General features: G+C 52.0%; 1 protein-coding gene across 1 annotated transcript in view; it reads left to right on the top strand.

The window, feature by feature from the left end:
- The window catches only part of SHB (SH2 domain containing adaptor protein B), a 154,351-nt gene extending 137,322 nt beyond the window's left edge, over positions 1-17,029 (top strand). The window contains exon 6 of the mRNA XM_007968663.3: positions 10,616-17,029. Within this exon, the coding sequence (XP_007966854.3) occupies positions 10,616-10,799 (184 nt within the window). The 3' untranslated portion in view covers positions 10,800-17,029. The remainder of the gene's footprint in view (positions 1-10,615) is intronic.
- Positions 17,030-25,085: the final 8,056 nt, after the last annotated feature.

The raw sequence follows: 25,085 nt of genomic DNA, 5'->3' as shown, positions 1-25,085 counted from the left end.
TGACATTGGGGTTTTGATAAGGATGGTTGAGTTTCTCATCTTTACTTTTTTTCTTAAATAAAACTGTAAGTTGGATCAGGTGCTTTGTGGATAGTGAGTCTGCTTCGTTGCTGTGCTGGTGAACACCCTTGGTCAGTTGGTGAGGAGGCCCCCACCAGGGTGGGCCAGGAAGACTGGTGAGGGTGAGCACCGTGCTTTAGCAAGAGCCAGGGTCCATGGGGTGACTTGGGATGAGAAATGAGGAGCAGGGGGCATTGCTGCTTCCTTCCCCTCCCTGCATGCCCCCCTCCCCCTGCCTCATCCCCCACTCCAGTACCCCATTACTGCAGATTCAGTCTGCTGGTCTTGCCAGAGAATCCTCCACAATAGAGGCATGGGGCAGGGAGCTTTATTATAGAAAGAGAGTAAACTTCTGCCCTTCTCTGAGCTTCAGTGTCATCTGTAAAATGATGGCAGGGAACCAAATGATCTCAAAGTATCTGGTTGGTGTCTTGTCTCACTCAGAAATGTTGCATACAGAGCAATGCACACAGTAGACACTTAATAAATGCCACTGACCATCTATGACCAGTTTCCTGTTTAGTTCCTTTTCTGTTTTGTTTTTTGAGAAAGGATCTCACTTTGTCACCCAGGCTGGACTGCAGTGGCGTGAACACAACTCACTACGGCCTCAAACTGCCAGGCTCAAGCAATCCTCCCACCTCAGCCTCCGAAGTAGCTGGAACTACAAGCATGCGCCACCACGCCCAGCTAATTTTTAAATTTTCTACAGAGACAGAGTCTCACGATGTTGCCCAGGCTGGTCTCTCAAACTCAAGGGCTCAAGAGATTCTCCTGCCTTGGCCTCCCAAAGTGCTGGGAGGAGCGCGTGAGTCACCACGCCCAGCTTCCTTTTCTATTTTCATATGGATCCTGTGTGCAACAATGTGCCTTAGAGAGTGTGGTGAAAGAACACTTGATGTTTCAGGAAATCAATCTCAGGGCAGTAAATGCCTTGCCCCGTGTCACCCAACCACAGAGCTGTGCCGGAACCCAGGTATCCCACCCCAGCCAGGCGGGCTGCCCAACTGGAGGAGATGCTCCTGCAGCCACATCCATGGCTTCTGGGCTGCCAGTGCAGCCACGAATGACAGAGCAGACAGACGGGGAGCCTAGCTCGGTGCTCAGCCCAGACAGCACAGAGCCAGCCAGATGCACCAGACACACCAGACAGGCGGCCACTGGTGCAGTGGCTCCTGCCCAGCGGGTGAGAACAAGACCCACGCCAGGACCCTGAGTCCTGCATTGGCATCAGTGTTTTCTGAAAGGCACTGTTCTTCATTTTAAAATTTAAAAATGCATTAAGCTAGAATCTAGTGCCAGCCCCCTGTTTCAAGTCATACTTATCTGAGGGGCCTGCCAAAGAGTGCAGATTTATACCCAGGCTCCAACGACATCCTGCACACTCGGTAGCACCTCCGCACCTGGAGAGCCTCGCTTCCCCGCTGTCCAGACCTCAGACTACCCTTGTGGGTGAACAGTGAAAGCTCTACTTCCCAGATGAGGGACCTGAAGCTCAGACCAGGCACAGCTCAGGGCAGGGACTCAGACACAGATCTGGGTGACCCTGATCTGCGTCCAGCACCATCCTCAAGCACCCCAAGGCCTACCCCTCTCTCCGGCCCTGCCTGAGTCAACCTCAGGGTGCTGGCCCCCCTTGTCCTATAAAAGCCATTGTGCGCTCCAAGCCCCCTCCTCGGCAGCTGGGGCTTCCCCTGAGGCTGCCTTGGCCCAGCCTCTGCATGGTCCTGCTCTGGGGTCTCCTCAGATGCAGTACATCCCCCACCATGTGCTGCTCAGGTGGGACTGGGGGGTCCTGTCCTTGGAAACAGCCTGGAGCCCTCTGGAACCAAGCCGTTTGGCAGATTCCGCTCTGTCTTAAACCCTTACATAAGGAGCCAGGCGAGCCAGGATTCGTCAGACGTTCACACTTCATGTGGAGGTTCTCATCTGCCCCTCACCACAGCCGTGAGGGTGGACTCTGGTTATTCCCATGTTGTGGATGAAGAATTTGAGGCACTGGCCATCTAGTGAGTGGTATGGCTTTAGCCTAGGCACTATTGGAAGCTAGGGTACGTTATTATTTGTCGTGGGGGCTGTCCGTGCATTGCAGGATATTTAGCAGCATCCCTGGCCTCCTCTTACAAGATGCTGGTAGCACCCATGTGTCAAGACATTGCTGAATATTCCCCAGGGAAGAGGGAGTGCAAAATTGCCCCAGGTAGGAGCCACTGCTTTAAGGAGCCTAAGGGCTCAGACAGCCTTGTCCTGAGTAGGAAGAGATCACCCTTGGCCTGGATTCTGTCCATCCTGTTGGCACAGGCATGAGAAGCCTGCTTTTGTCATTTTGCTGTCCCCAAGCCCAGGATCCACTGTGGCCAGCGTACGCACCTGTCTCCCTCCATGAGAGGAGCCATTCTGCCCTGCCTTGTTCCTCCTGCTGGGCTGCTCCCACCCACCCTGCCATGTCCATCACTGGCTTGATAACTCGGCACTGAAGGGACCCCCTCCAGCTTTTCCAGAGGGAGACGTTGAGGCCCAGGGAGAGGGGACTTGCCCAGCCAGTGATATCAGTGGTATCAGAGTTTGAACTTCCCCCTTTGGGGGACGCCTAGGGCTGAAGAGTGGAGAAAAATAATTTCCAACACACATAGGCCTTCGTGTTCCTAGAAAAGTCCTCAATTAAAGGTTAAAAAAAAGAGAGAGAGAAAGAAAAAGAGCCCTAGACCCTGTTTCCCCTTCCTGAAGCTTTGGCAGCATTTCACCATCCCCCTGCGCTTCTGCGTCCAGCCCTCCTTGAAATTCCATGTGCACTTGGCTGGGGCTGGTGGGAACCCTGAGCGGGGCACTACAAAAGGCATCCAGCGGGATCCCCGCACCAAGTGTCATTGCCTTCCCACTTACACACCCCTGGTAATGGGAGGCTCACTCCCTCAACCTGAGCCCTCATTTAAAAACTTCTTGTCTGCTAATGTGTTGGTTTTCTCCTGAGAAAATTGACCAAAATGGTTCATTTTGACATACCTACTGCTTTGTGTGCTAAAACGAGCCTTATGCCTCTACATGTTTGTCAGGAGAGGCATCTGCCAGGTCTCCTGCCCAGAGATGCTTTCTGTCATCATTTACTGAAGGCCTTCACCCTGGGCCGCCAACTTAGAGCTTGAGAAATGCCTGGGCGTCTCGGGAAGGCTAATCGCTGCTGATGCGTGTATTGAAAGTCTAATTATTTGGTTGTAAATCACGTCATTTCACTCAGCAGCATTTACATCGAGACGTTTGTTCACAGTAACTTGGCGTGTGTGCCTTTGGCTTGTCACTGTGAAGGCTGCTTTGGAAGCTGTGGGCGGGATGCAGGTGTTGGCCGCGTGGGCCTCCTAAGCTCCTTTATCCCAGCTCCCTTGACTCTTAGAACATCTCAGCTAGAAGGAGCCTCCATGCCCCCTGCCCCACGCCTCACACAGTTGGAGAACCCAGTCACACAGTGAGATGCACTCACATTCTGGTCCCCTGGCTCAGGAAGCCCTGATAGCCTTGCACGGTGACTGGGCAAGTTGCTTCTCCCTCAGGCCCTTGTTCTTCTCATCTGTGCAGTGGGTATCTTGCCTATAAGGCCAGCCCTCCCAGCTTCCTTGGGAGGCCACACGTTCATCCAGTCATGGACCAAGGGAGCATTTAAGGTCTTCTCAGCCATGCCAGAGGCAGGCCAGGCCCTGTGTGAGTGGGCTCTGCCTGGGCTCTGCCTGGGCTCTGGGTAATTGGACCACAGAGGTGGACTGTTGAAATACTTGCTGCCGTGAAGCCACATCTCTCACAGTGTTGGGGCGGTGTCTGAAGGGAGGTACCCCAGGTCCAGGCTACAGCTCTCCATGCATCTGGGATTCTTGGCTTTCCGCTAAGATAGCAGGGGCCTCTCTTTGCTGAATGCTGTACTGAAACAGTGGCCTATTTTTCTTCAGAGAGGTTTCCACCCCCTCTTTGTCTGCCACACATTGAGGGAGAACGGGGTCATGCGTCTGCCTGGCAGGCAGGCACCCACTCTGGCTCTGTGAAGATTCAATGGACTTGTGTTCAGTCTCACTTCTCGCCTCAGTGGCTGCATACCCCCAGGTCAGTCACTTGAACCCTCTGACTCTGTTTCCCCACCTGCAGTCTGTAGGCCCATCTCTTGATGTTGCTGAGGAGGTACATAGAGCACTTGGCAGCACGTCCCCAGGCGGTAAGATAGGTAATGCCGTGCTTCTCGAATCTTCCAGCACTATGTTGCTGGAGTGGCTGTGTCCTGCTCGCGGGGGTGAGGGGGAGAGTTTCTTTAGAGGCGTAGACCTAGCAAAATGTCACACTCCCCTGGAGGTCAAAGAGGCGGCAGGAGGAGAGCAAAAGCTGTGTCATAAAGGCACTGCTTTCGAGAGGCAGAATCGCCATCCTCGGGTGGGGTTATGGCAGGAACTACCCATTTTGCAGGCTTGGTAGGTGACCACGGAGGTAGCTTGCTACGGTCACCCTCCAGGCTGGTTCTGTCAGCCACATCACAGCAGGTTAGCATCAGAGCTGGGCCTGACTCCCTTCGATTCGGCACAAATTTCTCTGTTTGCTTCTACCCCGTCGGAAGCAAGTACATGTCTGTGGGGGTGGAAGGGCCCTCCCCAATGCCAGGCATGGAGGCGGCGCTCCCAGGGCTCAGAGTGTGAGCACCTGCTGCCCTGCTCACCAAGGCCAGGGGACCTGCGACACCTCCCTCCCCTGGGAATTATCTGGCAGCTGATGGTTGAGTGCACTTTAAATGCTCAAGCTCATTCTGCCTCCCCTTCCACCGACCTGGCCCAGGAATCTTTGCACAGCGTAACATTTAAATGTTTAAAATGGCCCAACAGCATGGTGCCACATTCTTTGGGATAATAGAAAATAAAGTCATAAGAAAGAGTGGGGGGTAAAAAATACCAAAATAGCCCAACAAGAAGAAAAGACGCAGCCACTTAGAGCCCGAGTAGGGAGGGGCAGGGCCAGCGCTCACCTTACGCCTTCAAGAAGACCACGATTTTGCAAGGGAACTTGTCTCACATTCATGTTTTATTTAGGCCTGGGCAGGGGGCACTGGGTGGCTGAGTGGCCTCAGGAATAAGTCCTTTCCAAATCCTAAGGGAAAAGGGCTCTGGTGCATTCTTCCCTGTGGCCTCCCTGGGGGAGACTTAAAGCACGTGCCTGTGTACTCACCTTGCAGGGATGACCCTCCGGAAGCTCCCTAGTCCTTCCCATTTTGCCAGTTCTCACTGGCTCATCCTGGAACTGTTGTTGGCTGGATAAAGCATCCACTGTGTCCAGCCTCAGAGTGTGCAGCTTCTCCCTTTGCTGGGCCGCAGTCGGGGACAAGGTCGACCAGCCACCAGCCTGCCCTGAGGAGCTTATGTCTGGAGGGGAGGACGCATGGGGCCTCACTGCCCTGGCTCTGGGCAGACCCGGATGGATGGATGGATGGATGGATGGATGGATGGATGGATGAGTGGGTGGGTGACGGGCACAGTGCCTCGGCTGTGTGCCAGGCATGTGTGTGTGCCCAGAGGCCAGAGGGGGCTACGGCTCAGCCGGCTGAGAAACATCACAGTGGGCTTGCAGGATTCTCAGCCTCCAGTTCTCACCAAGCTGCAGGGAAGCCAGATCTTGGGGCAGAAAGAGGCCAGCGGGTAGCTGAGCAGAGGAAGATGAGGCTGTGGTGGGAACTTCTGGGCCCTGAATGCCAGGCTTTGGAGTTCAGCAAACATAGGTTCAAATCCTAGCCCTACCATGTCCCATGAGACACAACCTTCCTGAGCCTCAGTTTCCCCATCTGTAAATAGTGATCATTCTAACAACTTAGCAGCTTTGCTCTGCAGTTTAAATGAGATAATATGTGGCAACAGCTCAGCTCAGAGCCCAGTACCCAGTACGGGCTCTTGAAGTACTGGATGTCATTACATCCGTTTTGGCCATGGGGAGCCTTGGATGGTTTCGACCTGAGGGCTACTGTTCTGAGGACATCTGGGTCAGGACAGCAGCTCCCTGCACACCTTTCAAGCTAAGGTAAACCAGAAATCCCCTCTGTGTCTGGAGTCCTGTAACTGGGTCCCACGCGTTAGTCCCAAAGGCCAATTTCCATCCTTCTCCCGCATAAATATTATATCCAAGTATTTTTAAGTCATTTCATCATGAAAAGAAGCGGTTTAACATAACTATTACCCAGGATTCTTCATGAAATATGCATCAAGCAATTAGGTCTAAAAGCGAGAGGTGAGGCCTCGTACCCTGCTCAGCGGCCGGCAGCTGCAGGCTAAGTAATGTTTTATTAAAGCCCGTGATTGCGCTGCGAGGTGGGGCCTGTTATTAGCCCTACGTGCCCGGCACGTTTGATAATCCTAATGATGAGGAGGTGCTTTTTGTGATGGTAATGAGCCATCTGAACGCCTGTGACAGCTCCAGCACCCCGGCCTCTGCCAGCCTTACAAGACTCATTAGACAGGTCACCCACCAGAGACACCTCTCATTGTGACTTTGCCCTCGCAAGATGTCCTATCAAAGGAGACGGGGCTGATGCAGGAGCTTGGCAGGCACAGCAGCCTGTTGAAGCTCCCCGGGGGCAGTGTCCTCCCTGAACCACGATGGTGCTGAAGTGCGGAAGTCCACGCTGCCTTGAAGAAAGGTGGGAGGAGGTGTGACCCAGAGCCCGGCTTACCTGGCTCGGGATGCAGGACCAGGGCTTTGGGCTCACCTGCAGCCTGCCTTGCTGTGCACCTTGGGCCAGGGTAGTATACTGTCTGGCCTCAGTTTCCTCCACAGTACCCCAGGGGAGTGAGAGGTGAACCCCAGACTGCTTGCAGCTCAGAATACATGCTGTCTGGAGCAGCCACGCATCCCTGGGCATACTCCTTGCCTGATGTGCCCCTCTGTTCTCCACATAAATGCTCATGCTTCCTTTGCTCATGCTCGCCTCTCCTTTTGTGTGAAGGTGGGAGTCACTGAAGCCAGTCCTGGCAGCTACTTTTAAATCTTCAACTGTTAGGTGACATCTCCCTCATGGGGACCTTAACCAATGAGAATGTATTGTCACAGCATGTCTCCTGGCTGTGTGTGGACAAGGTATCACCTGACCCTTGCATTGGTCGAGGATTGGCAGATAGTCTCGGGACCTCAGACCCCTGGGGGGCGGTCCTGGGGGCTCCACCAATCAGAACATGTCATTCCCAATCCTCGGCACAGCCCCTTGCGTGGGTGCCACACGTTGTCTTTTACTCCCAGCCCCTCTGCTCTCTCTGACCTGCTGTCAGCCCTGCACCATGGGCGCTGTGGAGGCGGAAGATCAGCATGGAGGGGATGTTTGCTCAGGGTCTGATGCCTCTCACCCACCCCTCTGCCTGGCTTCACGTGGAGCACTGAGGGTTACATGAGGCCCTCTCTTAGGTCTGGGGAGTGCTGAGGTCAGGAGCACTGACTCTGGACATTGGCTGCTGATGATCACTGTGTGATCTTGGGCCGGACACCTCCCCTGTCTGCTCCTCGGTGCTTAAACACATAGAGCTTGGCCTATAGGAAGGATTGTCCCTGAAGGCGATCCTGGCCGATGCCCCAGCGAAAGCAGGACTGGGGATGAGGGCAGCGGTGGAGGGAATGTGTCAGGCTGCTTGCAGACCCCTTCCTGCAGGAAGCCCTCAGCAGGCAGGCAGCAGATTATGTTTTGCACATGTGGAATCCAGGACCTAGGGCTAGAAGCACCCCCCGGGGTCATCTAGTCAGCCTCCCTGTGGATGCAGTGGGAGAAGGGATAGAGCCCAGCAAGGCACAAGGACAGCCTGAGGGCTAGGGAACCCACGGGGTGCAGTGCTTGAGCCCGGGAGGGTCAGCATGTGAGCGTGCCTTTCTCCCTCTGCCTGAGAATGGTCAGGCCTCAGACTGGGGGTTCCTGGAGCCCAAGTGCTGGTCCCAGCTCTGCCTTGGTCTCTGAGCTTCGGGACCAGCCTGCCCCATTGGCACAGCCTGGCTCAAGGTGGTAAACTTGTGGGTGCTTACACAGGCAAAATAGGAGTGTGTTGGGGGGGATAAACAGCAGGCTCAGACAGGCAGGAGGGACTTCCAGGGGACGTCTAGACTCTTCTCAGCCTGGCAGCTGCCCCAACTCACTATCTGTCAGCAGCCAAGGTACAGAGGACATTGTACCTTGGCCATTCTAAGCCCCTATCATGTGAACAGAGGAGCTTAGTGTCTGCTTCAGACTCTGTGAGAGCCATTGCCGCCGTCACTGTCCACATCCCTTGCCCGATGCTGTAGAACAAATTAGTGTGAAATGTCACTTTCATCCATGTGAGTTACTCTCCTAACTTTGAAAATGAAACTGGCTCGCTCCCCTAGAGCTTCATACCTGCACACTGGCAGACTCAGCTCCCGCCAGCGGCCGTGAGCGTCTGCCTGACACCTCCTCCACTCTGTCCCCCAGGCATAGATCTGTGAGAATCACAAAGCCTGCTGGTCCAGCACCCCAAAAACATAAGGCCACTCAGTGTGTGCACGTAGAGGGGAATGATGTGCCCAGGGTCACACCCTCCTCCCTGCTGAGTGTCCCTGGCACCTGCAGCCCCTTCTTACCAGCCCTGCTCTCTCGCCCACCCACACCCGTTCTCCAGGCGAAGCTGGGCATGTGGCTCTGAGAGCTCAGCTTTTTAACTCTTCTGCTGTTTTCTCAGCCACACAGTTTCAGTGCGTTATTTAAGCAATCACAGCCCTTTCCAAGCTGGCACAGATCTGTGGTCTCTTCGGAGTGGCGGGTAGGTGAGTCTTCACTGGAATGGAGTTTTACATTCTTCTTGTCATATACATGCCGTTTCCTTTCTGCAGCCTAAGCAAGTGCGCCGCCTGCTTCTCAGACGTGTCTAGGCAATTCTCCAATGAAATGACCCTTCACTGAGGAGCAGAACTTGCCACAGGCTCTGTAATTAGAACATTGCCAGCCTTAAAAAAATCTTGATTTAAATTTCAGTTCTCTACAGGAATTATTCTCTCTTGAAATGTAATTGCTCTCCCAACGATTTCCGTTAAGCTGAGGGTGACATCTCTAAATACATTATTATAAGGCAGACATATTGCTTAGTGCTCGCACTTCATTAAGCATTTGTTCTGCCCATTTGAAAATGGTCCTGGAGCCCAAGTTAAGGTGTCAATAGAGCGGGCACTCGTAAGCTTGGGAAGCCCAGTCCTGACTGGAAGAGATGTGTTCACGCCCTGAGAGCCCCTGTGGGAGCGACAGTGGCGAGGGGCGGAGCCGGAGTGGAAAGGCTGTAAACCTTCAAGTCTGCTTGGAGCTCAGGTTGGGGGAGTCTTCTAGAGGCTGTGGAGATGGGGGCAGGTGATTTGTCAGAAGCTCCAGCTTTCTACCTAAGGGACAGACACCCGATAAAATGGACTGTGCTTTGGAAAATCTAAAGCATCCACAGGTGTGGTGGCAGGATCATAGTGGAATCATAAAAGGTGTGGAACTGAGTGGGCAGGAAGACGGCAGCCTGGACCGAGGCAGGCTGGTGGAGGGGTGAGGGGTCCAGTGTGGCTGCAGCCCCAGCGAGAGCTGGGAGAGGTCTGCTGGGGCCAGGCAAATGCTGGTGGGAGGACCGTGGCCTTGGCTCTGTGTGAGCAGATGCAGGTGGGCTCCAAGGGCTGTGAGCACACAGGCTCTGCTCTGATCTCTGAGGAACCCACCCCACTGCTTTTCCTTGAGCAGACTTCAGGAGGCTCCTCCCAGGCAAGTCTGAAGCCAAGCATGGTGGACATAGACTGGGCCCTGCTCCATGGCATGCTCAGAGGAGCTGGGATGGTGGCTAAGTACCTGCAGTTCAGGAAGGCATGTGTGTCCTCAGTGCCACCAGATGAAGGAAGGAGCTCTGCCTGTGGGAGCCTGGAAGACCACCCAGCAGAGACAACACAGGCTGGACCTTGGGAGAGACAGGGTTTATGAAGAAGGGGAGGATGCAGAGGGCAGGTGGTACAGACTTTCTGCCCACATTGCATTGGCTAAGCCAAGTCACATGGGTAACTGCCTGCAAAGGAGGCTGGGAAATGTAGTCCCTGGCTGGGTGGCCCCTTCCCAGTGACAGTTTTCTACTACTGAAAGGGAAGGACAGATCACTTGCCATCCCTGCCACACAATTTCCTCCTCTGGAAACTGGGGGTAATGACCCTTGCCCTACCTACTTGTCATGGCACTGGGGATATGAACACACTTTGCACCTGTCAGGCAAGGCTTAAACAGGGATATGCACTAGTAGTAGAAAGAGGGACTAAGTTTTGTTTTGTTTTTCTGAAGAAGCCCCTAGAATCATTCAGTGTTGGAATGCTCTCCTGTAGCCTGGCAGCAGAACCAGCCGTGCTGCTGGTTCTGGGTCAGATGCCGGAATTGGGGGTGCACTTGGGTGCAGCTGCATTTCATCTGGTCCTGGGCCTTGGCCCTGGCATGGAGAGGTGCAACTCCCAGCCATGAAGTGGAGGAGTCCCAGACAGCTGAGGAGGTGGCCTCAGCCTGAGTGTCAGAGGGGTAGTTCTGATAACCTCTGTGTTTTGTTCACAGGAGCAACCAGGGTTTTATGCACATGAAACTGGCCAAAACCAAAGAGAAATACATTCTGGGTCAGAACAGCCCTCCATTCGACAGTGTCCCGGAAGTCATCCACTACTACACCACCAGAAAGCTACCCATCAAAGGGGCTGAGCACTTGTCCCTCCTCTACCCCGTGGCTGTGAGGACCCTGTGAGCGGACCAGACCTGCCCTGCTCTGTGACAGAGCCTGAGACTTGGAGGTGCCGGAGGCCCCCCACCAACCAGCCCGGCCACTGTTGCTGGCTATGTCATTTGTGTTGTGTGTATGGTACTAGCACACCACTGCATGTCTCTAGAATGCTGTTGCCACTTACGGGGGCTGGAGAAGGCCTGGATAAAGACAGAGGGGCGGCCAACACACCACCCCAGCCCCCACCCCCACCCTCTCCTTGAGTTTCTGTGAATTAAAATATTTGCAAATCCAAAGAGATGCCTTCCAGGATGAACAAAGGCAGACCAGCTCCGAGGGGTGGGGGTAGGGCGGGGTGGGAGCTCCCTGGCTGACATCTCTTTGTTCTCCAGCTGTCTCGAATTCACACCTGTGTACGGGGCAAAGTTTTCCCACAGGGGCCCCCAACGGATACTGGAAGCCAAATGCTGGTGCTTTGAGAGCCCCGGAGGCCCTGGCGTTCTGCCCCCGCTGGTGTGTGTGTGTGTCTGTGTGTGTGTGTGAGTACAGATGTGAGAATGTGGTCACACACAGATGGGTAAGCCCGCTGATCTACTTGTAGTCACTCAGTGTAATCATTAGGCGATCTTCAAGGAATCATTGTGCAGTCAAAAAGAGGATTCAATTATTTATGAATAGGGTATGTAAATAAAATAGTCATTTAATATATAGCCTTATCCTTTTTTGATATACTGCAGAGGGTCTCTGAGGGGTCAGTGCTTGTCTACTGGTTTCACTCCCAGAGAAAGGTGTGTCTCCTCTGGGCTTCCTGCTGTGGCAGGCCCCAGGGAGGGGAGGGAGGCTGAGGCCTCAGCTCCAGCCCTCAGCAGCTCTGGACACCAGAACCATCTGCTCTGGCAACTGGGCTGAGGCAGTCAGTAGCACTCTGGGAGTCAACCCAGAGCTCAGAGTTCAGGCGTCAGCAGCGGACAGTCAGGAGCTTCCATTGTTGATCAAACAACCGGTCTTTCCCTCCTGCAGTGGGATGTCTGTGTTGACACCCTCCCCCAACCCCCGGACACAGCACCCAGCTGGCTACAAAGGGCTCTGTCCCCACTGTCTGTCAGCACCACCTGGGAGGTATTTAACATGTAGGGAAAGGGAGACAGAGAAGGAACGTCATTTGCCCAAAGCCACACGGCTCACTAGCGGCAGAGCGGTTCTGCAGCCAGTGCTCTTTCGTTGGTTCTGCATGGCCTTGCTGTCACTCTGCCCATGGAGGAGGCAGAATCCTGACCCCCCAGGGACATTGAGCCCTCAGTGGTCCACACTGCTTCCACACACAAACACGCACACACCCTCTCTTGCTGGCCACAGCAGGGTCCTCCCACACAGGCCAGGCAGCCCCGATGAGGCTACGAGCTTCTCAGCTCTCCTGCTTTTTCCACCCAGCCAGCAGCATGAAGGTGTGGCTGCCCTCTCCTGAATGAGATACCACGGTTCCAGAGCCTTCGCCAGACACCAGCTGGCCTGAACGAACTGGAAGTTTGACGACTGTCATCCCTGGCCCACCTGGGCAGAGCACAAGGGGCCGAATTTGTGCTCATCAGCAGGTTCCGACATCAGCGCTGCTCATGGCTTTGGAGACTGTTTGGAGGTGATTCCAGCTCACTGTTGAGATGCAGAGACACAGGAGGACTCGCCAAGGCCACGTGTTGAGCTGGGACAGAGCCCTGCCCCTTTAGGTAGCTGCACAGACTTCAGCAGTTTGTGCAGAGCCCTGCCCTTAGCGACCCGTCTTTAGGGACCAGCCGCCTCTGGGTCGTCTTCCCGGGCCCTGTTTGGCAGTCCATGTGGCCCAGCCCTCATGGAGACCATGCTGGCTGTGGCCTGGGTCTAGTCTCTTAAAGAAGCCAATCCTTTCCTTGCATGTTTGGCATTTCCTAGAGCATCCCTCAATGAGGGAGGATGGCAGGAGTGCCCTGGAAGGATTCATGCTTTCCTTTTGGGGAGTGGGAGGGTAGGTGGGAAATGACAAGATGAGTGAGGAGTTGGCACTTGTCCAAACAGAGGAGCCTGGACCCCAAGGCTTATCCTCAGAGGAGGTCCATGAGAGACTGAGGAAGTGGAGGGACAACCCTCCAGCAGGGCAGGAGGGTGAGACCTCTCACCCTGGCAAGGTCAGGTCCGGCCACTTTCTGAGGCTGCTGGGTGGGGCCGCACCTCATGGTCCTTCTCTGTGGACAGTCTTCCCGGGCAGATCGCTCCTCAGGAAAGGCTCTGGGAGGCTCTCAGTGGAAGCTGGCAGCTGTACCCTCTGGCCCTGACTTGGCCTCTTAGGGTATTCCTGGGACCCTCCCTCTGTCCCCGGCCTTCATCTTCCTGAAGTTTCCCTGGGAGGCCCAACCTTCCGAGCCCCTCAGGGACAGAGGCCAGCAGAGGAGCCAGCTTACAGGATGGGAGCTGCTGAGAAGAATTTTTTTCCCTTAATTTTATGAACCTCTCCCTCTTCTTCCTCTAATTGTGACCGTTTCCTCTGTCAGCCTGTATTCATGTTTTCTTGGACATCTAACAATTGAAACAGCTTTTCCCTTTCAGAAACACTCGCATTCAGGTTACTGGCGTTGGTTTGGTTTTTGTTTTGGGTTTTTTTTTTTTTTTTTTTTTTTTTTTTCATCTGCTGCCAATTAATGGGGGAAAAAATTGAGCTGGATTTCTTCGAGAGAAAAGAAAAGCTCCTGCCACACAACGTCGCGCCCTCGGCATTTTGTCTGAGAGCCTCCAGCACTAGCGGCTGTTTCTGTATCTCCCTTCTTTGCTGGCTTTATTATTGACCATAATGCCTGACCACTTGAGTAGCTCTGTCCTTGAGCGCCGAGGAGTCAAGGGCCCTTCTGGCAGTCCCCCAAACAGGATGGCGCCCGCAGAAAGAAAGGAGGCTTTGTAGGGGAAGAGGGCCCCACTGCCTGCCAGTCCCGTCCTGAAGTCAGAAGAATGGCCCAGGCTGACACGCTCTCCTTGAGAGAGGCTCACAGTGCAACCCTTCGCAGGAAAGGGGTGCAAAGGCTCCAAGCCTCAGGAGGCAGGCCCTGTCCTCACAGGGCGGCTGTGGGCCGGGGCGCCTCTGTGGCCTGAGTGTGAGCAGGAGGGAAACCTGAAGCAGCTTCCCACAAGGCGTCCAGTCCACAGGGTGGAGCCCGCAGGCTCGCTCTGCCCATTTCCAGAACCAGTGGCCCCCTTTGTAAGATTTTGAACATGAAGTTCCAATAGCTCCCCAGACACTCTCAGAAGTGGTGATGTCATTGACCAAGGGCCTGGCAAGGACCAGCAGCCAGGGTCACCATTTGCTCTTGCAGCCCTCGGGACAGTGCAGGTAGAAGTCCTGCCAGCAGAGCAGGCTGGCATTTGGTATTGGCTCACAGACACCTGTAAAGGGTCCTGGCTGAATCAGGCAGCTGTCCAACCAACTCTCTCTCCACCCTTCTGGAATTGAACAGCAAAGACCAAATTCGGCAAGCTGTCCGGAGGGAGTGCAGGGCCCACAGTCTTAGATGTGGGCGCACCTCCCAGAACCCCACAGGGACCTGTTCACAGGCGCCCTCAGGACACAGGTGCCCCTCAGCCTTTCCACCTCCCTCCTTAGGGCTGTTTGCGTCCCCGCCAGGAGGCTCAAACCAGCCACCTGCTTCTGAAGTCTCTTGTAACATTCCAATTCTATGTGACACACTGTATAATGATGAATATTTAATGTGAAGCTCTTAATATACTACAAGTGTCTTCTTTACCATTGGTCTTTTTTTTTTTTTTTTCTCTTTGAGATAGGGTCTTGCTATGTTTCCCAGGCTGGGATGCAGTGGCACAATCTCCACTCACTGCAGCTTTTGCCTTCCAGGTTCTAGTGATCCTCCTACCTCAACCTCCCACATAGCTGAGACTACAGGCATGCACCACCATGCCCAGCTAATTTTTCCATTTTTATTAGAGGTGGGGTTGTGCCATGTTGACCAGCCTACTGGTCTCAAACTCCTGGGCTTAAGGGATCATCCCACCTTGGCTTCCCAAAGTGCTGGGATTACAGGCATTTGCCTGAACACACAATGTCTCATTTAAATGCACCTCCTTAGGCATGCATGATTTTTGTTTGTTTGTTTGTTTGTTTTTAATGCAGCCATGTGCCCCAGGAATCTAGCTGAGCTCTTGCCATCAGCTTCCAAAGGTGGATTGTTAAAGGTAAAAGCAACCTTTCTGCTTCCTAATTATGAGGAAGAAAGAGGCCTGATGAGCTCAATGGAAATAAATGAATTTGTTCGGCAGACATTCCTTGAGTACCTACTGGTCCTCAGGTCTAGTGGATATAGGGGTGAATGGGACTCAGCCCCTGCTCTCAAGAAGTTTCCAGTGTGTAAAAACAGCCCAAGGAGCTGTGGGATCCCAGATGAGAGAGGCTTGAATCTGTCTGCAGCAGTCAGGGAAAAGTTGGGCCTTGGGAGATGGTAGGAGTTCAGCAGGGAGCCTGGTGGGGTGGATGGTCTGTGCAGAGGTAACAGGGTGGTAGAATCATCAGGGTGAGTGCATCAGAGCCTGATGTGGTGCAGCCTGCCTTGAGGGGAGGTGGCCAGACTTCTGGGACTCCAGAGGCCTCATCCCGCAGAGGCAAATGAACAGGGCAGGGCAGGGAGGATCTCCCTAAAGATGGGGAGATGCTGGCCACCTGTTTCCTAGAGGAGCTGAATTCTTAAAGAGAGAAGGGCAGGACATGAGTCTTGGCACAAAATCTGCCATTGTTTGCCTGCCACCATCGCCATGATGCCACCATGATGACAGCATTAGGCAGCCCAGGTCCACCGGGAAGGTCTGCGCCCAAGCCCCTCCTCACCTACACCTGAGGGGGCACAGCCTTCCCCAGCATGTCGGGGACCTGCTCTGGAGTGATTCCCCGACCCGCCCCGGCCGTCCCCACAGGAACTTACCTGCCACTCTCCTCCCTCCTTTCCTTCTCCTTTTCAAGAATGTGACTGTCTGTCTCCCCTGCTGCCCCCCTTCCTCCCCAACTCCCCAGGACTCTTGGGCTTTGGTTCACCTCTTCTCCCTCTCTCCCCCACCTCCCCGACACATCCCAGTGTCCCCGAATCCACACCTCTGACTGTCAGACTCCCTCAGAGCATTGACACCAACACCCCCATGTCCCAACATATGCACGCACACACACACACCTGGGGAACGCCTGTGCTCGGGGAGGGCAAAGCCCTGGCACATGGTCTTGGTGATAGAAAACATTCATGAGCTTGGTCAGGACCAAGCGGTCACAGGCAGTGCCAGTGCTCGGCCACCAGGAATTTCCTGAAGGGAGGGAGGAAAGGTCACTTCTAGACTGTGTTATGCGTGCTGGTGGGTGGTGGTGGTGGTGGGTATTTCTCTTTCAGTTCAATTTAACACACGTTGAGCATGAAACAGACGGGACAAGCTGGTGACCAGGAGCAGGAGACTGAGCACAGGAAACCCCTTCCTCATCAGAGTCCACAGGAAGCGGTGGGCCGTCAGATGCCTTCATCCCTGCACAGAGAGCCAGCAGGGCGGGCCAGAAATGGAGGCCCAGACAGGGACAGAGGCACGCTCAAGGCCACACAGCAAGTCCCTCTCCACATGCCTTGGGGTGCTTGAGAGCGACCAGCTCCAAGGGTCACCTCGGCCAGTGCAGCTCTGGGAAGACTAGGGTAGGGCTGGGGGATTCTTCTCAGACAGAGTTAATGGGCCATTTCTTTCCTCATTGGCTCCCCGGGTGGCAGCATCCCAGGTCTGTAGTGACTGGTGTCATCTCTGGCTTGGGAGACAGTTTCCAAAGCCTGATCATACCAGGATGGCAGGAAGTCACCAGTGTGGCTCTAGTGCCTTCGTGTGGTTTTCTTTAGTATTGCAGCCAGTACCAGGGAGCAGAAATGTCGCCTCCAAGTCACCGTGTCGGTTACAGAAGGAGAAACTGAGGCCCAGAGAAGGAAGAAGCAGGCATGTAAACAGATAAATGGCAGGCAGTGCAGAGTGATGAATGATGGGTGCTCCAGCAGAAGGGACAGTAGAAGTGGCATCTGAGCCAGGCCTCCTCACCTGCAGGAAGCAGGGACATCCCAGGCAGAGGAAACAACTTCAGCAAGAGCTGGGAGGCTCCCTCTGACTCCCGATCCGGGCTTTTCCCACTACAGTCTACTCTAAAGCCGCGTCCATTCATGCCCACTGGGAAGGGAGGTCAGGCCAAATCAGAAAGGCTCAGTACAGAACAATTTTATGCAATATTATTTCAAAGTTACTGACTTCCAATTATAAAATTAACATGTACTTTGTGGCCTGGCACAGTGCTTCACACATGTAATCCCAGCACTTTGGGAGGCCAAGGCAGGTGGATCACTTGAGGTCAGGAGTTCAAGACCAGCCTGGCCAACATGGCAAAACCCCGTCTCTACTAAAAATAAAAAAATTAGCCGGCCATGGTGGCTAGTGCCCATAATCCCAGCTACTCAGGAAGCTGAGGCCAGAGAATCGCTTGACCCCAGGAGGCAGAGGTTGCAGTGAGCCAAGATTGCACCACTGCACTCCAACCTGGGCAACAGAGCAAGACTCCATCTCAAAAAAAAAGAAAAAAAAAAATACAGTTTGTGCTTGTGGCCGGGCACGGTGGCTCATACCTGTAATCCCAACTCTTTGGGAGGCTGAGGCAGGCGGATCACTTAAGGCCAGGAGTTCAAGACCAGCCTGGCCAACATGGCAAAACCCCATCTCTACTAAAAGTACAAAAATCAGCTGGGTGTGGTGACAGGCACCTGTAGTCCCAGTTACTTGGGAGCCTGAGATAGGAGAATCGCTTGAACCCGGGAGGCGGAGGAGCCAAGATCAGGCCACTGCACTCCAGCCTGGGTGACAGAGCAAGACTCTGTCTCAAAAAAAAAAAAAAAAAAAAAAAGTATTAGTAATGGAAATTTGTATTTCAGGAAAATATAAAGAAGAAAATAAAAATTACCCGAAACTCAAACAACAGTACATTCACGTTCTGAAGTATCGCCTCAGTCTTTTTTTCTATGCACATATATAATTATTTTAAATAAAAGTGGGCTCAAGCCATGTTTACATAGTTCTATAGCCTCCATCTTCCGCTTAACATAGTGTCATGTCCCTTTTTTTTCTGTTATTAAATCTCCTACAATATGATCTTTTTTTATAGCTGTATGGTATTTTCTACCTTAATTTTTTTAATTTTTTAATTTTTTTTAAGAAAGTTTCACTCTTATTGTCCAGGCCAGAGTGCAATGGCATGATCTCAGCTCACTGCAACCTCTGCCTCCTGGGTTCAAGCGATTCTCCTGTCCCAGCTTCCCAAGTAGCTGGGATTACCAGCACCCACCACCATGCCCAGCTAATTTTTGTATTTTTAGTAGAGATGGGATTTCACCATGTTGGCCAGGCTGGTCTGGAACTCCTGACCTCAAATGATCCACCTGCCTCGGCCTCCCAAAGTGCTGGGATTACAGGCGTGAGCCACCGCACCCGGCCTCTACCTTAATTTAACTTATTCCAATTTTTGTATAACCAGCTCTGCAGGGAATTGTTCAGAAATCTTTGTTTCTGGGTTTTTTTAAGGAGAAATTCATAGTTGGGGCATTATGAGGTCAAAGGCTAGGTACATCTTCAAGACTTCCTGTCCTCCAGAGATGCATCAGTTCCTCTTCTGCTGCTATGTCCGGGAGTGTCCCCACAGAAAAGCTGTTCTGTTACCTTTAAAGACTTTTAGCAACTTGGACCTTGCCTAAAACATGAGGCACACTATAAATAGTTTTTCTTCATCAGGGACAGCATGAGTTCAGGCTACCCATGGGGTTGGACAGGAGACGGGGCTCTGCATGTAGGGTGAGTAGTTTTCCCTCTAAGACAAGCTTTTCAGGGTACAGGACTCTGAGGGCTAACACCAGGATGGTCCCAGCAAGCTGGAACAGTTGTCCTGTTACCCCAGGGGCAAGTCCCTTACCTCCCATTCAGTAGACCCTCCGTCTGCCCCTGTGAGAGAACCAGGGTCTGGGGCTGGAGCTGGGGCTGGGGAAACCCAGAGAAGCTCAGAAGGAGTCCTGCCCTCCTCGGGTCCAGGATGCGGGTGAGCAGAGAAACAGCCATCACCCAGGGGGAACCCAGTCTAATTCTATCCCTTTCCAGCTGTGCAACCTGGGTAAACTGCAAAAGCTTCCACTTCCTCTGCTGCAAAGTAACACAAAACCAGCAGCCTCACGGGGTTGCTGCAAAGATTACACACACTGTTGAATGACTGCCCTTAGCAAGGCTTAGTGTTGTCAACCTTCAGAGGTCAGCTAGGATGAGAACAAGGTGTGATGGCAGAGGCCAGTGTAGCCACAGGATTTCAAAGCAGAGGGACTAGGGTGCCAGCAAGGCTTCCTGTGGGAGGCGAGAAGTGGAGTCTATTTTATAAATAAAAAATGCTCCAGCCCCACTGGACATCTCCTGAAGTTAGGACCACAGCTCTTAAGATCCTCTTCCTCTCCAGCCGGACGTCCCAGAGCAGTGCTCAGAGTTCTCTCCATCCCCTCACTCAGCATCCTCTAACATTCCATCTTTCTCTGTTATTTACATTAATTCTAACACACTATAATTATTATCTAAATAATAAGCATCTGTTGGCCAGGAGCAGTGGCTCATACCTGTAATCCCAACACTTTGGGAGGCCGAGGCGGGTGGATCACATGAGGTCAGGAGTTTGAGACCAGCCTGGCCAACATGGCAAAACCCTATTTCTACTAAAAATAGAAAAATTAGCCAGGTGTGGTGGCAGATGCCTGTAATCCCAGCTACTTGGGAGGCTGAGGCAGGAGCATCGCTTGAACCTGGGAGATGGAGGTTGTGGTAAGTCCACATGGGGCCATTGCACTCCAACCCGGGCAATAAGAGCAAAACGCCGTCTCAAAAAAAAAAAGCCAGGCGTGGTGGCATGCACCTGTAATCCCGGCTACTTGGGAGGCTGAGGCAGAAGAATTGCTTAAACCTGGGAGGCGGAGGTTGCAGTAAGCCGACATGGCACCACTGCACTCCAGCCTCGGCAACAGAAAAAAAAAAATTTGTTGTGTTTACTATTTAAATAATTACATTTATTATGTCAATATTAAACCTATTTATTGTCTTTATTGTTTAAATGTTAAATCTGTGCAGCAGCTTTATTCTTTAAATATTAAACAGGTATTGTATTCATTATATATTGCCTGTCTCCACCCACTAGAACGGAACCAGAATGCAGACTCCACACAGCAGGGATCTAGGACAGTTTCTGGCATACAGTAGGTGCTCAATAAGTATTTGTTAGCTGAAGTAACAGTGATAAAAGATCCTATCTGTGGCGGGTTTACTCTGTGTGTGCCTCACATTGTGCTTGCATTGGTCTCCCACAGTGGGAGCCCTGCTATGCAGATGAGAAACTGAAGTTCAGGCCTGGTATGGTGGCTCGTGTCTGTAATCCAAGTACTTTAGGAGGCCGAGGAGGGAGGAGCACTTGAGTTCAGGAGTTCAAGACCAGCCTGGGCAACATGGAGAAAACCCATCTCTACAAAAAAATACAAAAATTAGCCAGGTGTCGTACTGCACACCTGTAGTCCCAGCTACTTGGGAGGCTAAGGTGGGAAGATCACTTGAGCCCATGAGGTGGAGACTGTAGTGAACTGAGATCTTGCCACTGCACTTCAGCCTGGGCAACACAGGGAGGCCCTGTCTCAAAATCAACAAACAGGCCGGGCATGGTGGCTCACATCTGTAATCCCAGCATTTTGGGAGGCCGAGGCAAGTGGATCACTTGAGCTTAGGAGTTCGAGACCAGCCTGGCCAATGTGGTGAAACCCCCCCCCCCTACGAAAAATACAAAATTAGCCAGGCGTGGTTGCAGGTGCCTGTAGTCCCAGCTACCTGGGAGACTGAGGCAGGAGAAATGCTTGAACCCAGGAGGTGGAGGTTGTAGAGATTTTGCCACTGTACTCCAGCCTGGGCAACTGAGCGAGACTCCATCTCAAAAAATAAAACAAAATAAAAATAAAAAATAAAAGTAAAATAAAGTATCAGAAAAGAAAAAAGAAACTGAGGTTCAGAAAGGTGAAGCGATGCTAGGAAACGCAGAAGTTGGATTTAGTGGTGGAGGCTCAGAGGGAGGTCACAGCCCGGAGGTGAATGGGATCTAGAGAGAAATTCCATGGTCCCTTCTGCCCCAAGAACGAGAGACAAGGGTTGCATTTTGAGTCCTTGAACACCACTGCTCCTCCATACCTGAAGGAGAATGAGCTTCCATCACACTGGATCTGCCGTCATGGGGAACCTCCCTCAGGGTCTTGGAACATGGTCACCAGGAAGGACCCTCTTCCTGTAGATGGAGATATTGAGGCTGGTGGGGGCTCCCCAGTGACATCACTAGGAAGTGGTGGATCAAGGATGCAAATCCAAGTATTCTGACCTTGCAGCATCCTACATCGAGTTCAGAGTTTCCCAGCTTGCCTGACCTAAGGTTTACACACGGTTCCTATAAAAACACAAATTCCTAGGACCTCTGCTTGGAGATTTTTACTCAGGAGGTCTTGGGTCAGCCCTGGAAGCCAATATTTTTCACAAGTTCCCCATGGGTGTCTTATGATGAGGGAGCTCAGGAGATACTCCCTTGGGGTCAAGGCCAGGCTCCCCACCACCCTGCAGCTCACCATCCACCTGGGCCTTTGAACAAGTGCCAGGAAAGAGGAAAGTATCAACCATCACACTGCGCATCTGTGGCTAGCTCCATCCCCCGAAACAATAGGAGTGGCAGAGTCCCAGCCTCATCTCTTACTAGGTACGTAACTCAGATAGGTCATGGGACTTCTTTGAGGACACAAAGTATGTGAAAATCAGAGGAAATGACATATTGTGTGACTGCTTGGGAAACTCACACAGTATTGTGCAACTGCTTCTTGTTACATTGACTTGGCCCTTGATAGGTAAAAATGTGTTTGTATTTCACAAGTATGTGTCACTCAGACAACAAGGAAGGTGTCCCTGATTTTACCCAGAGGTCACCAACCTTTCTGAGCTCTGAGATTTGTCAGGGGGCATAAACTTTGTCTGTTGGTGTGCTGGGAGAAAAAGCTGGGGTATAGAAATGATGTTAGGGAGAAAGCCACCTGGTGTCTTCCTTCTTATACACTTTTTCTCCTCCCATGCGTTTTCTGGAACCTACCTTGTTTGAATCCTAGTTTTCCTTTACGGATCACCTTTTCCAAGTAGCCTTCCCTTATTGCAGCTGGTACAACTTCCCTGTCCTATTAACACTCATAGCACTTGGTATGTGCGGATCTCAAGAATGCTGATCATTTTTCCTTAGGACTGGTTCCCCTCTGGGCTGCAGGCTCATTCATTTACATATTCCTGAGCCCTGCAGGACCCTGTGTTTCAAACCACAGGTCACTATTATGGGTCAGGATGTCAATTTATCAGCCGGGACTAGTGTTAAATATGCACAGGCCAACTGGCCTCTCTCCTGAGGATTCTGATTTAGACTGTCTTGGAACTGATTTTATATATATATATCTCAGATGTATATATCTATATATGTCTATATTATATATACATGTATATCATGTATCATATATCGTGTGTATGATACGTGTATCACGTGTATATGATACATGTATATGTGTATGATACATGTATCGTGTGATGCATGTATTGTGTGTGTGATACATGTATCATCTATGTGTATATATGATTATATATATGTGTTGGGTTTTTTTGAGACAGGGTCTGTCTCCCAGGCTGGAGTGCAGTGGTATGATCACAGCTCACTGCAGCCTCAACCTCCCAGACTTCAGCAATCCTCCCACCTCAGCCTCCCAGGTAGCTGGGACTACAGATGTGTGCCACCACGCCTGGCTAATTATGTTATTGTTTATAGACAGGGTCTCACTGTGTTGCCCACACTGATCTCAAACTCAAATGATCCTCCTGCCTCAGCCTCCCAAAGTTCTGGGATTACGGGCATGAGACACTATGCCCAGCCTGGTGATCTATTTTTTAACCAGACTTCTAGGACCTAGGATCTAGGCCAACGCTTTTCGATCTGTAATGTGCACACAGCACACCTGGTGAACTTGTTAAATACCAATGCTGGTTTCCTGGGGACAGAATTCTGCATTCCTAACAAACTTCTGGGTGACTCAATGCTGGTGCTGTAAGCGTAGGGCCCATAGGTAGTTTGCCCAAATTCAAGAGATTCTTATCTTCAGGCACATTAGGGAAGCAAGTATTGAGTGCTATTGTTCTCAACCTCAGCACACCCGGGAAGCTTTTAAACTATACTAAGGTTCAGGTCCCACTGCAAACCAATTAAATCAGAACCTCTGGGGCAGAGGATGGGGCGGGGATGGGGGGGTGTTGTTTTGTTGTCAAAGCTTTCCAGATGATTCTAATGTGAAGCAGGGCTAAGAATCACTGATTCACTGGGTCCCCACCAGTATTAAAATAAATGAATGAATAAATTGAAGAGAACAAACCATCTCACAGGCTTGCAGGGTAAACCCTGGGTCTCCATTATACGGTATAAATACAGATGCACGTGAGTTGCTGGATCAGAGCAGGTTTGGACATGAGTGAAGCAGAAAGGGAGAAGGTCTTAGCGTTCACAGACCAGCCATGGGGACAAACCGCAAGGACATGGGGTGGGGGCCAGGGAGGGTGGGGCTGACAGCACCGAGGGGCTCTGCAGCAGGAGGCAGTGAGGTCAGATGGGGCAGCAGTGACCAGAAGCCTCTGAACTGAGCCATGCAGGAGGAGCAGGACATTGTCATGAAGCAAGCAAGACCTTTTAGGCACAGAGGACAAAAAATACGCAAGCATGGGGCGGGGGGCGTGAAAAGAATGCAGCAAGTTCAGGGAAGGGAACACCAAGTGGCTGACTGGCCCTTGGCCATTTGGTACTGGGGGTGTGAAGGGGAGTGGCAGAGATAGGCAGGGGCCTGATTGCAGAGGCCTAGGAAATGTGAGCTGAAGAGAAAGGAAGGTCAATGACCCCTTGTTAGGGAATGACCTCAGGTGATCTTGTCTGGGCAGAGCCACTCACAGTTTCTGAGACTCCACTGACAGCTTGCATAAGGCTGTTTTCATGCACCTAAGAGCCCATGAAGTCTGAGGGCACCAGACAACTTTTTAGAAAGCATTTTGAGAGAAGGAGTGGAGGGTGATTAAGCAAAGATCCACCAGCAATCTTCCTATGGCCATTTCCCCCAAGAACCCAGGCCCTCCCTTCCAACAGCTCTGCTCTCCACCCGCATTTCATTTCAGCAAACATCTCCTAGGCACCCTTTTTGCCAAGCACTGAGTGGGAGAGCCAGGAAAAATCCAGACAGCTCTGCCCTCATGAGCTGGAGGTGGGAAAGATCATATTTTCATGAGTGACTACAACATAGGACAGGACATCAGAAGCGCCCCAAACTTTGAGCCCTGGGAAGGCAGGGGAAAGAACAGTCAATTTTGCCTGAGATGATCAGGGAAGGCTGCTAGGAGGGAAAGGCGGCAAAAGGACCTTGAAGGGCTGTTTGGTGAAGGGCTAACACGTATCAATGGTGAAAGGGGGAAACAGGCTTAAGGAACACAGGTTTTGCAAAACACTGATACTGCATATGGCAAAAGCACAGAATATAGGGGGTTGAGGTAGACAGACTGGCAAAAGGGCCAGGACAGGACAGCCCCGTGCACCAAGTTAAGGAGTTTGGATTTACTGGGGGAAGCAAGAGGGAACCATTGGAGATTTTTAAGCTGGAGGATGACATGATCACAGCTGGGTTAGAGGATATCTGGCAGCTGACCTAGTGGCTGGAGGTATGGAATGCAGCAATGGGTGGATAAGGACAGAAATGAAGGACTAACTTTAAGATGGATCTGGAATCCAAAAATAGAGGGTTTTCATCCCCAACATTCATATGCCCAAGAAGAGCCAAGGAAGGGCCTGGGGGTTTCTGACAAGGAACAGAGAGCTGGAGGCTCAGAGGCCTGTGCTGTGACCTGCAGCATAAAAGAAGCAGACTGGCTCAGCTCCAGATCTGAGCTTTCCCGTTAGCCTGGGATTTTCTGAGTCTGGTGTGCCCCAATTGTGTGTTTCAGTCTTTTCCTTCTTGTTCAGGTTTTACCATAGGAGAATAACCGCTCCATTCTAATCTGAAATTAATTATTTATGCTTATGAACACGCTGGATGCCTGCCTGGTTTATTTATTTTTCGAATAATACATCTGAATAGGCATTCACACAAGACAGGGCAAACATAATTTTGAGGCAAAGGCCCT

Source organism: Chlorocebus sabaeus, chromosome 12 (genome assembly GCF_047675955.1).
Source record: "Chlorocebus sabaeus isolate Y175 chromosome 12, mChlSab1.0.hap1, whole genome shotgun sequence".
NCBI classification, from domain to species: Eukaryota; Metazoa; Chordata; class Mammalia; order Primates; family Cercopithecidae; genus Chlorocebus; species Chlorocebus sabaeus.
The sequence above is the reverse complement of the archived record's forward strand: the minus strand, read 5'-3'. Positions and strand labels throughout refer to the sequence as shown.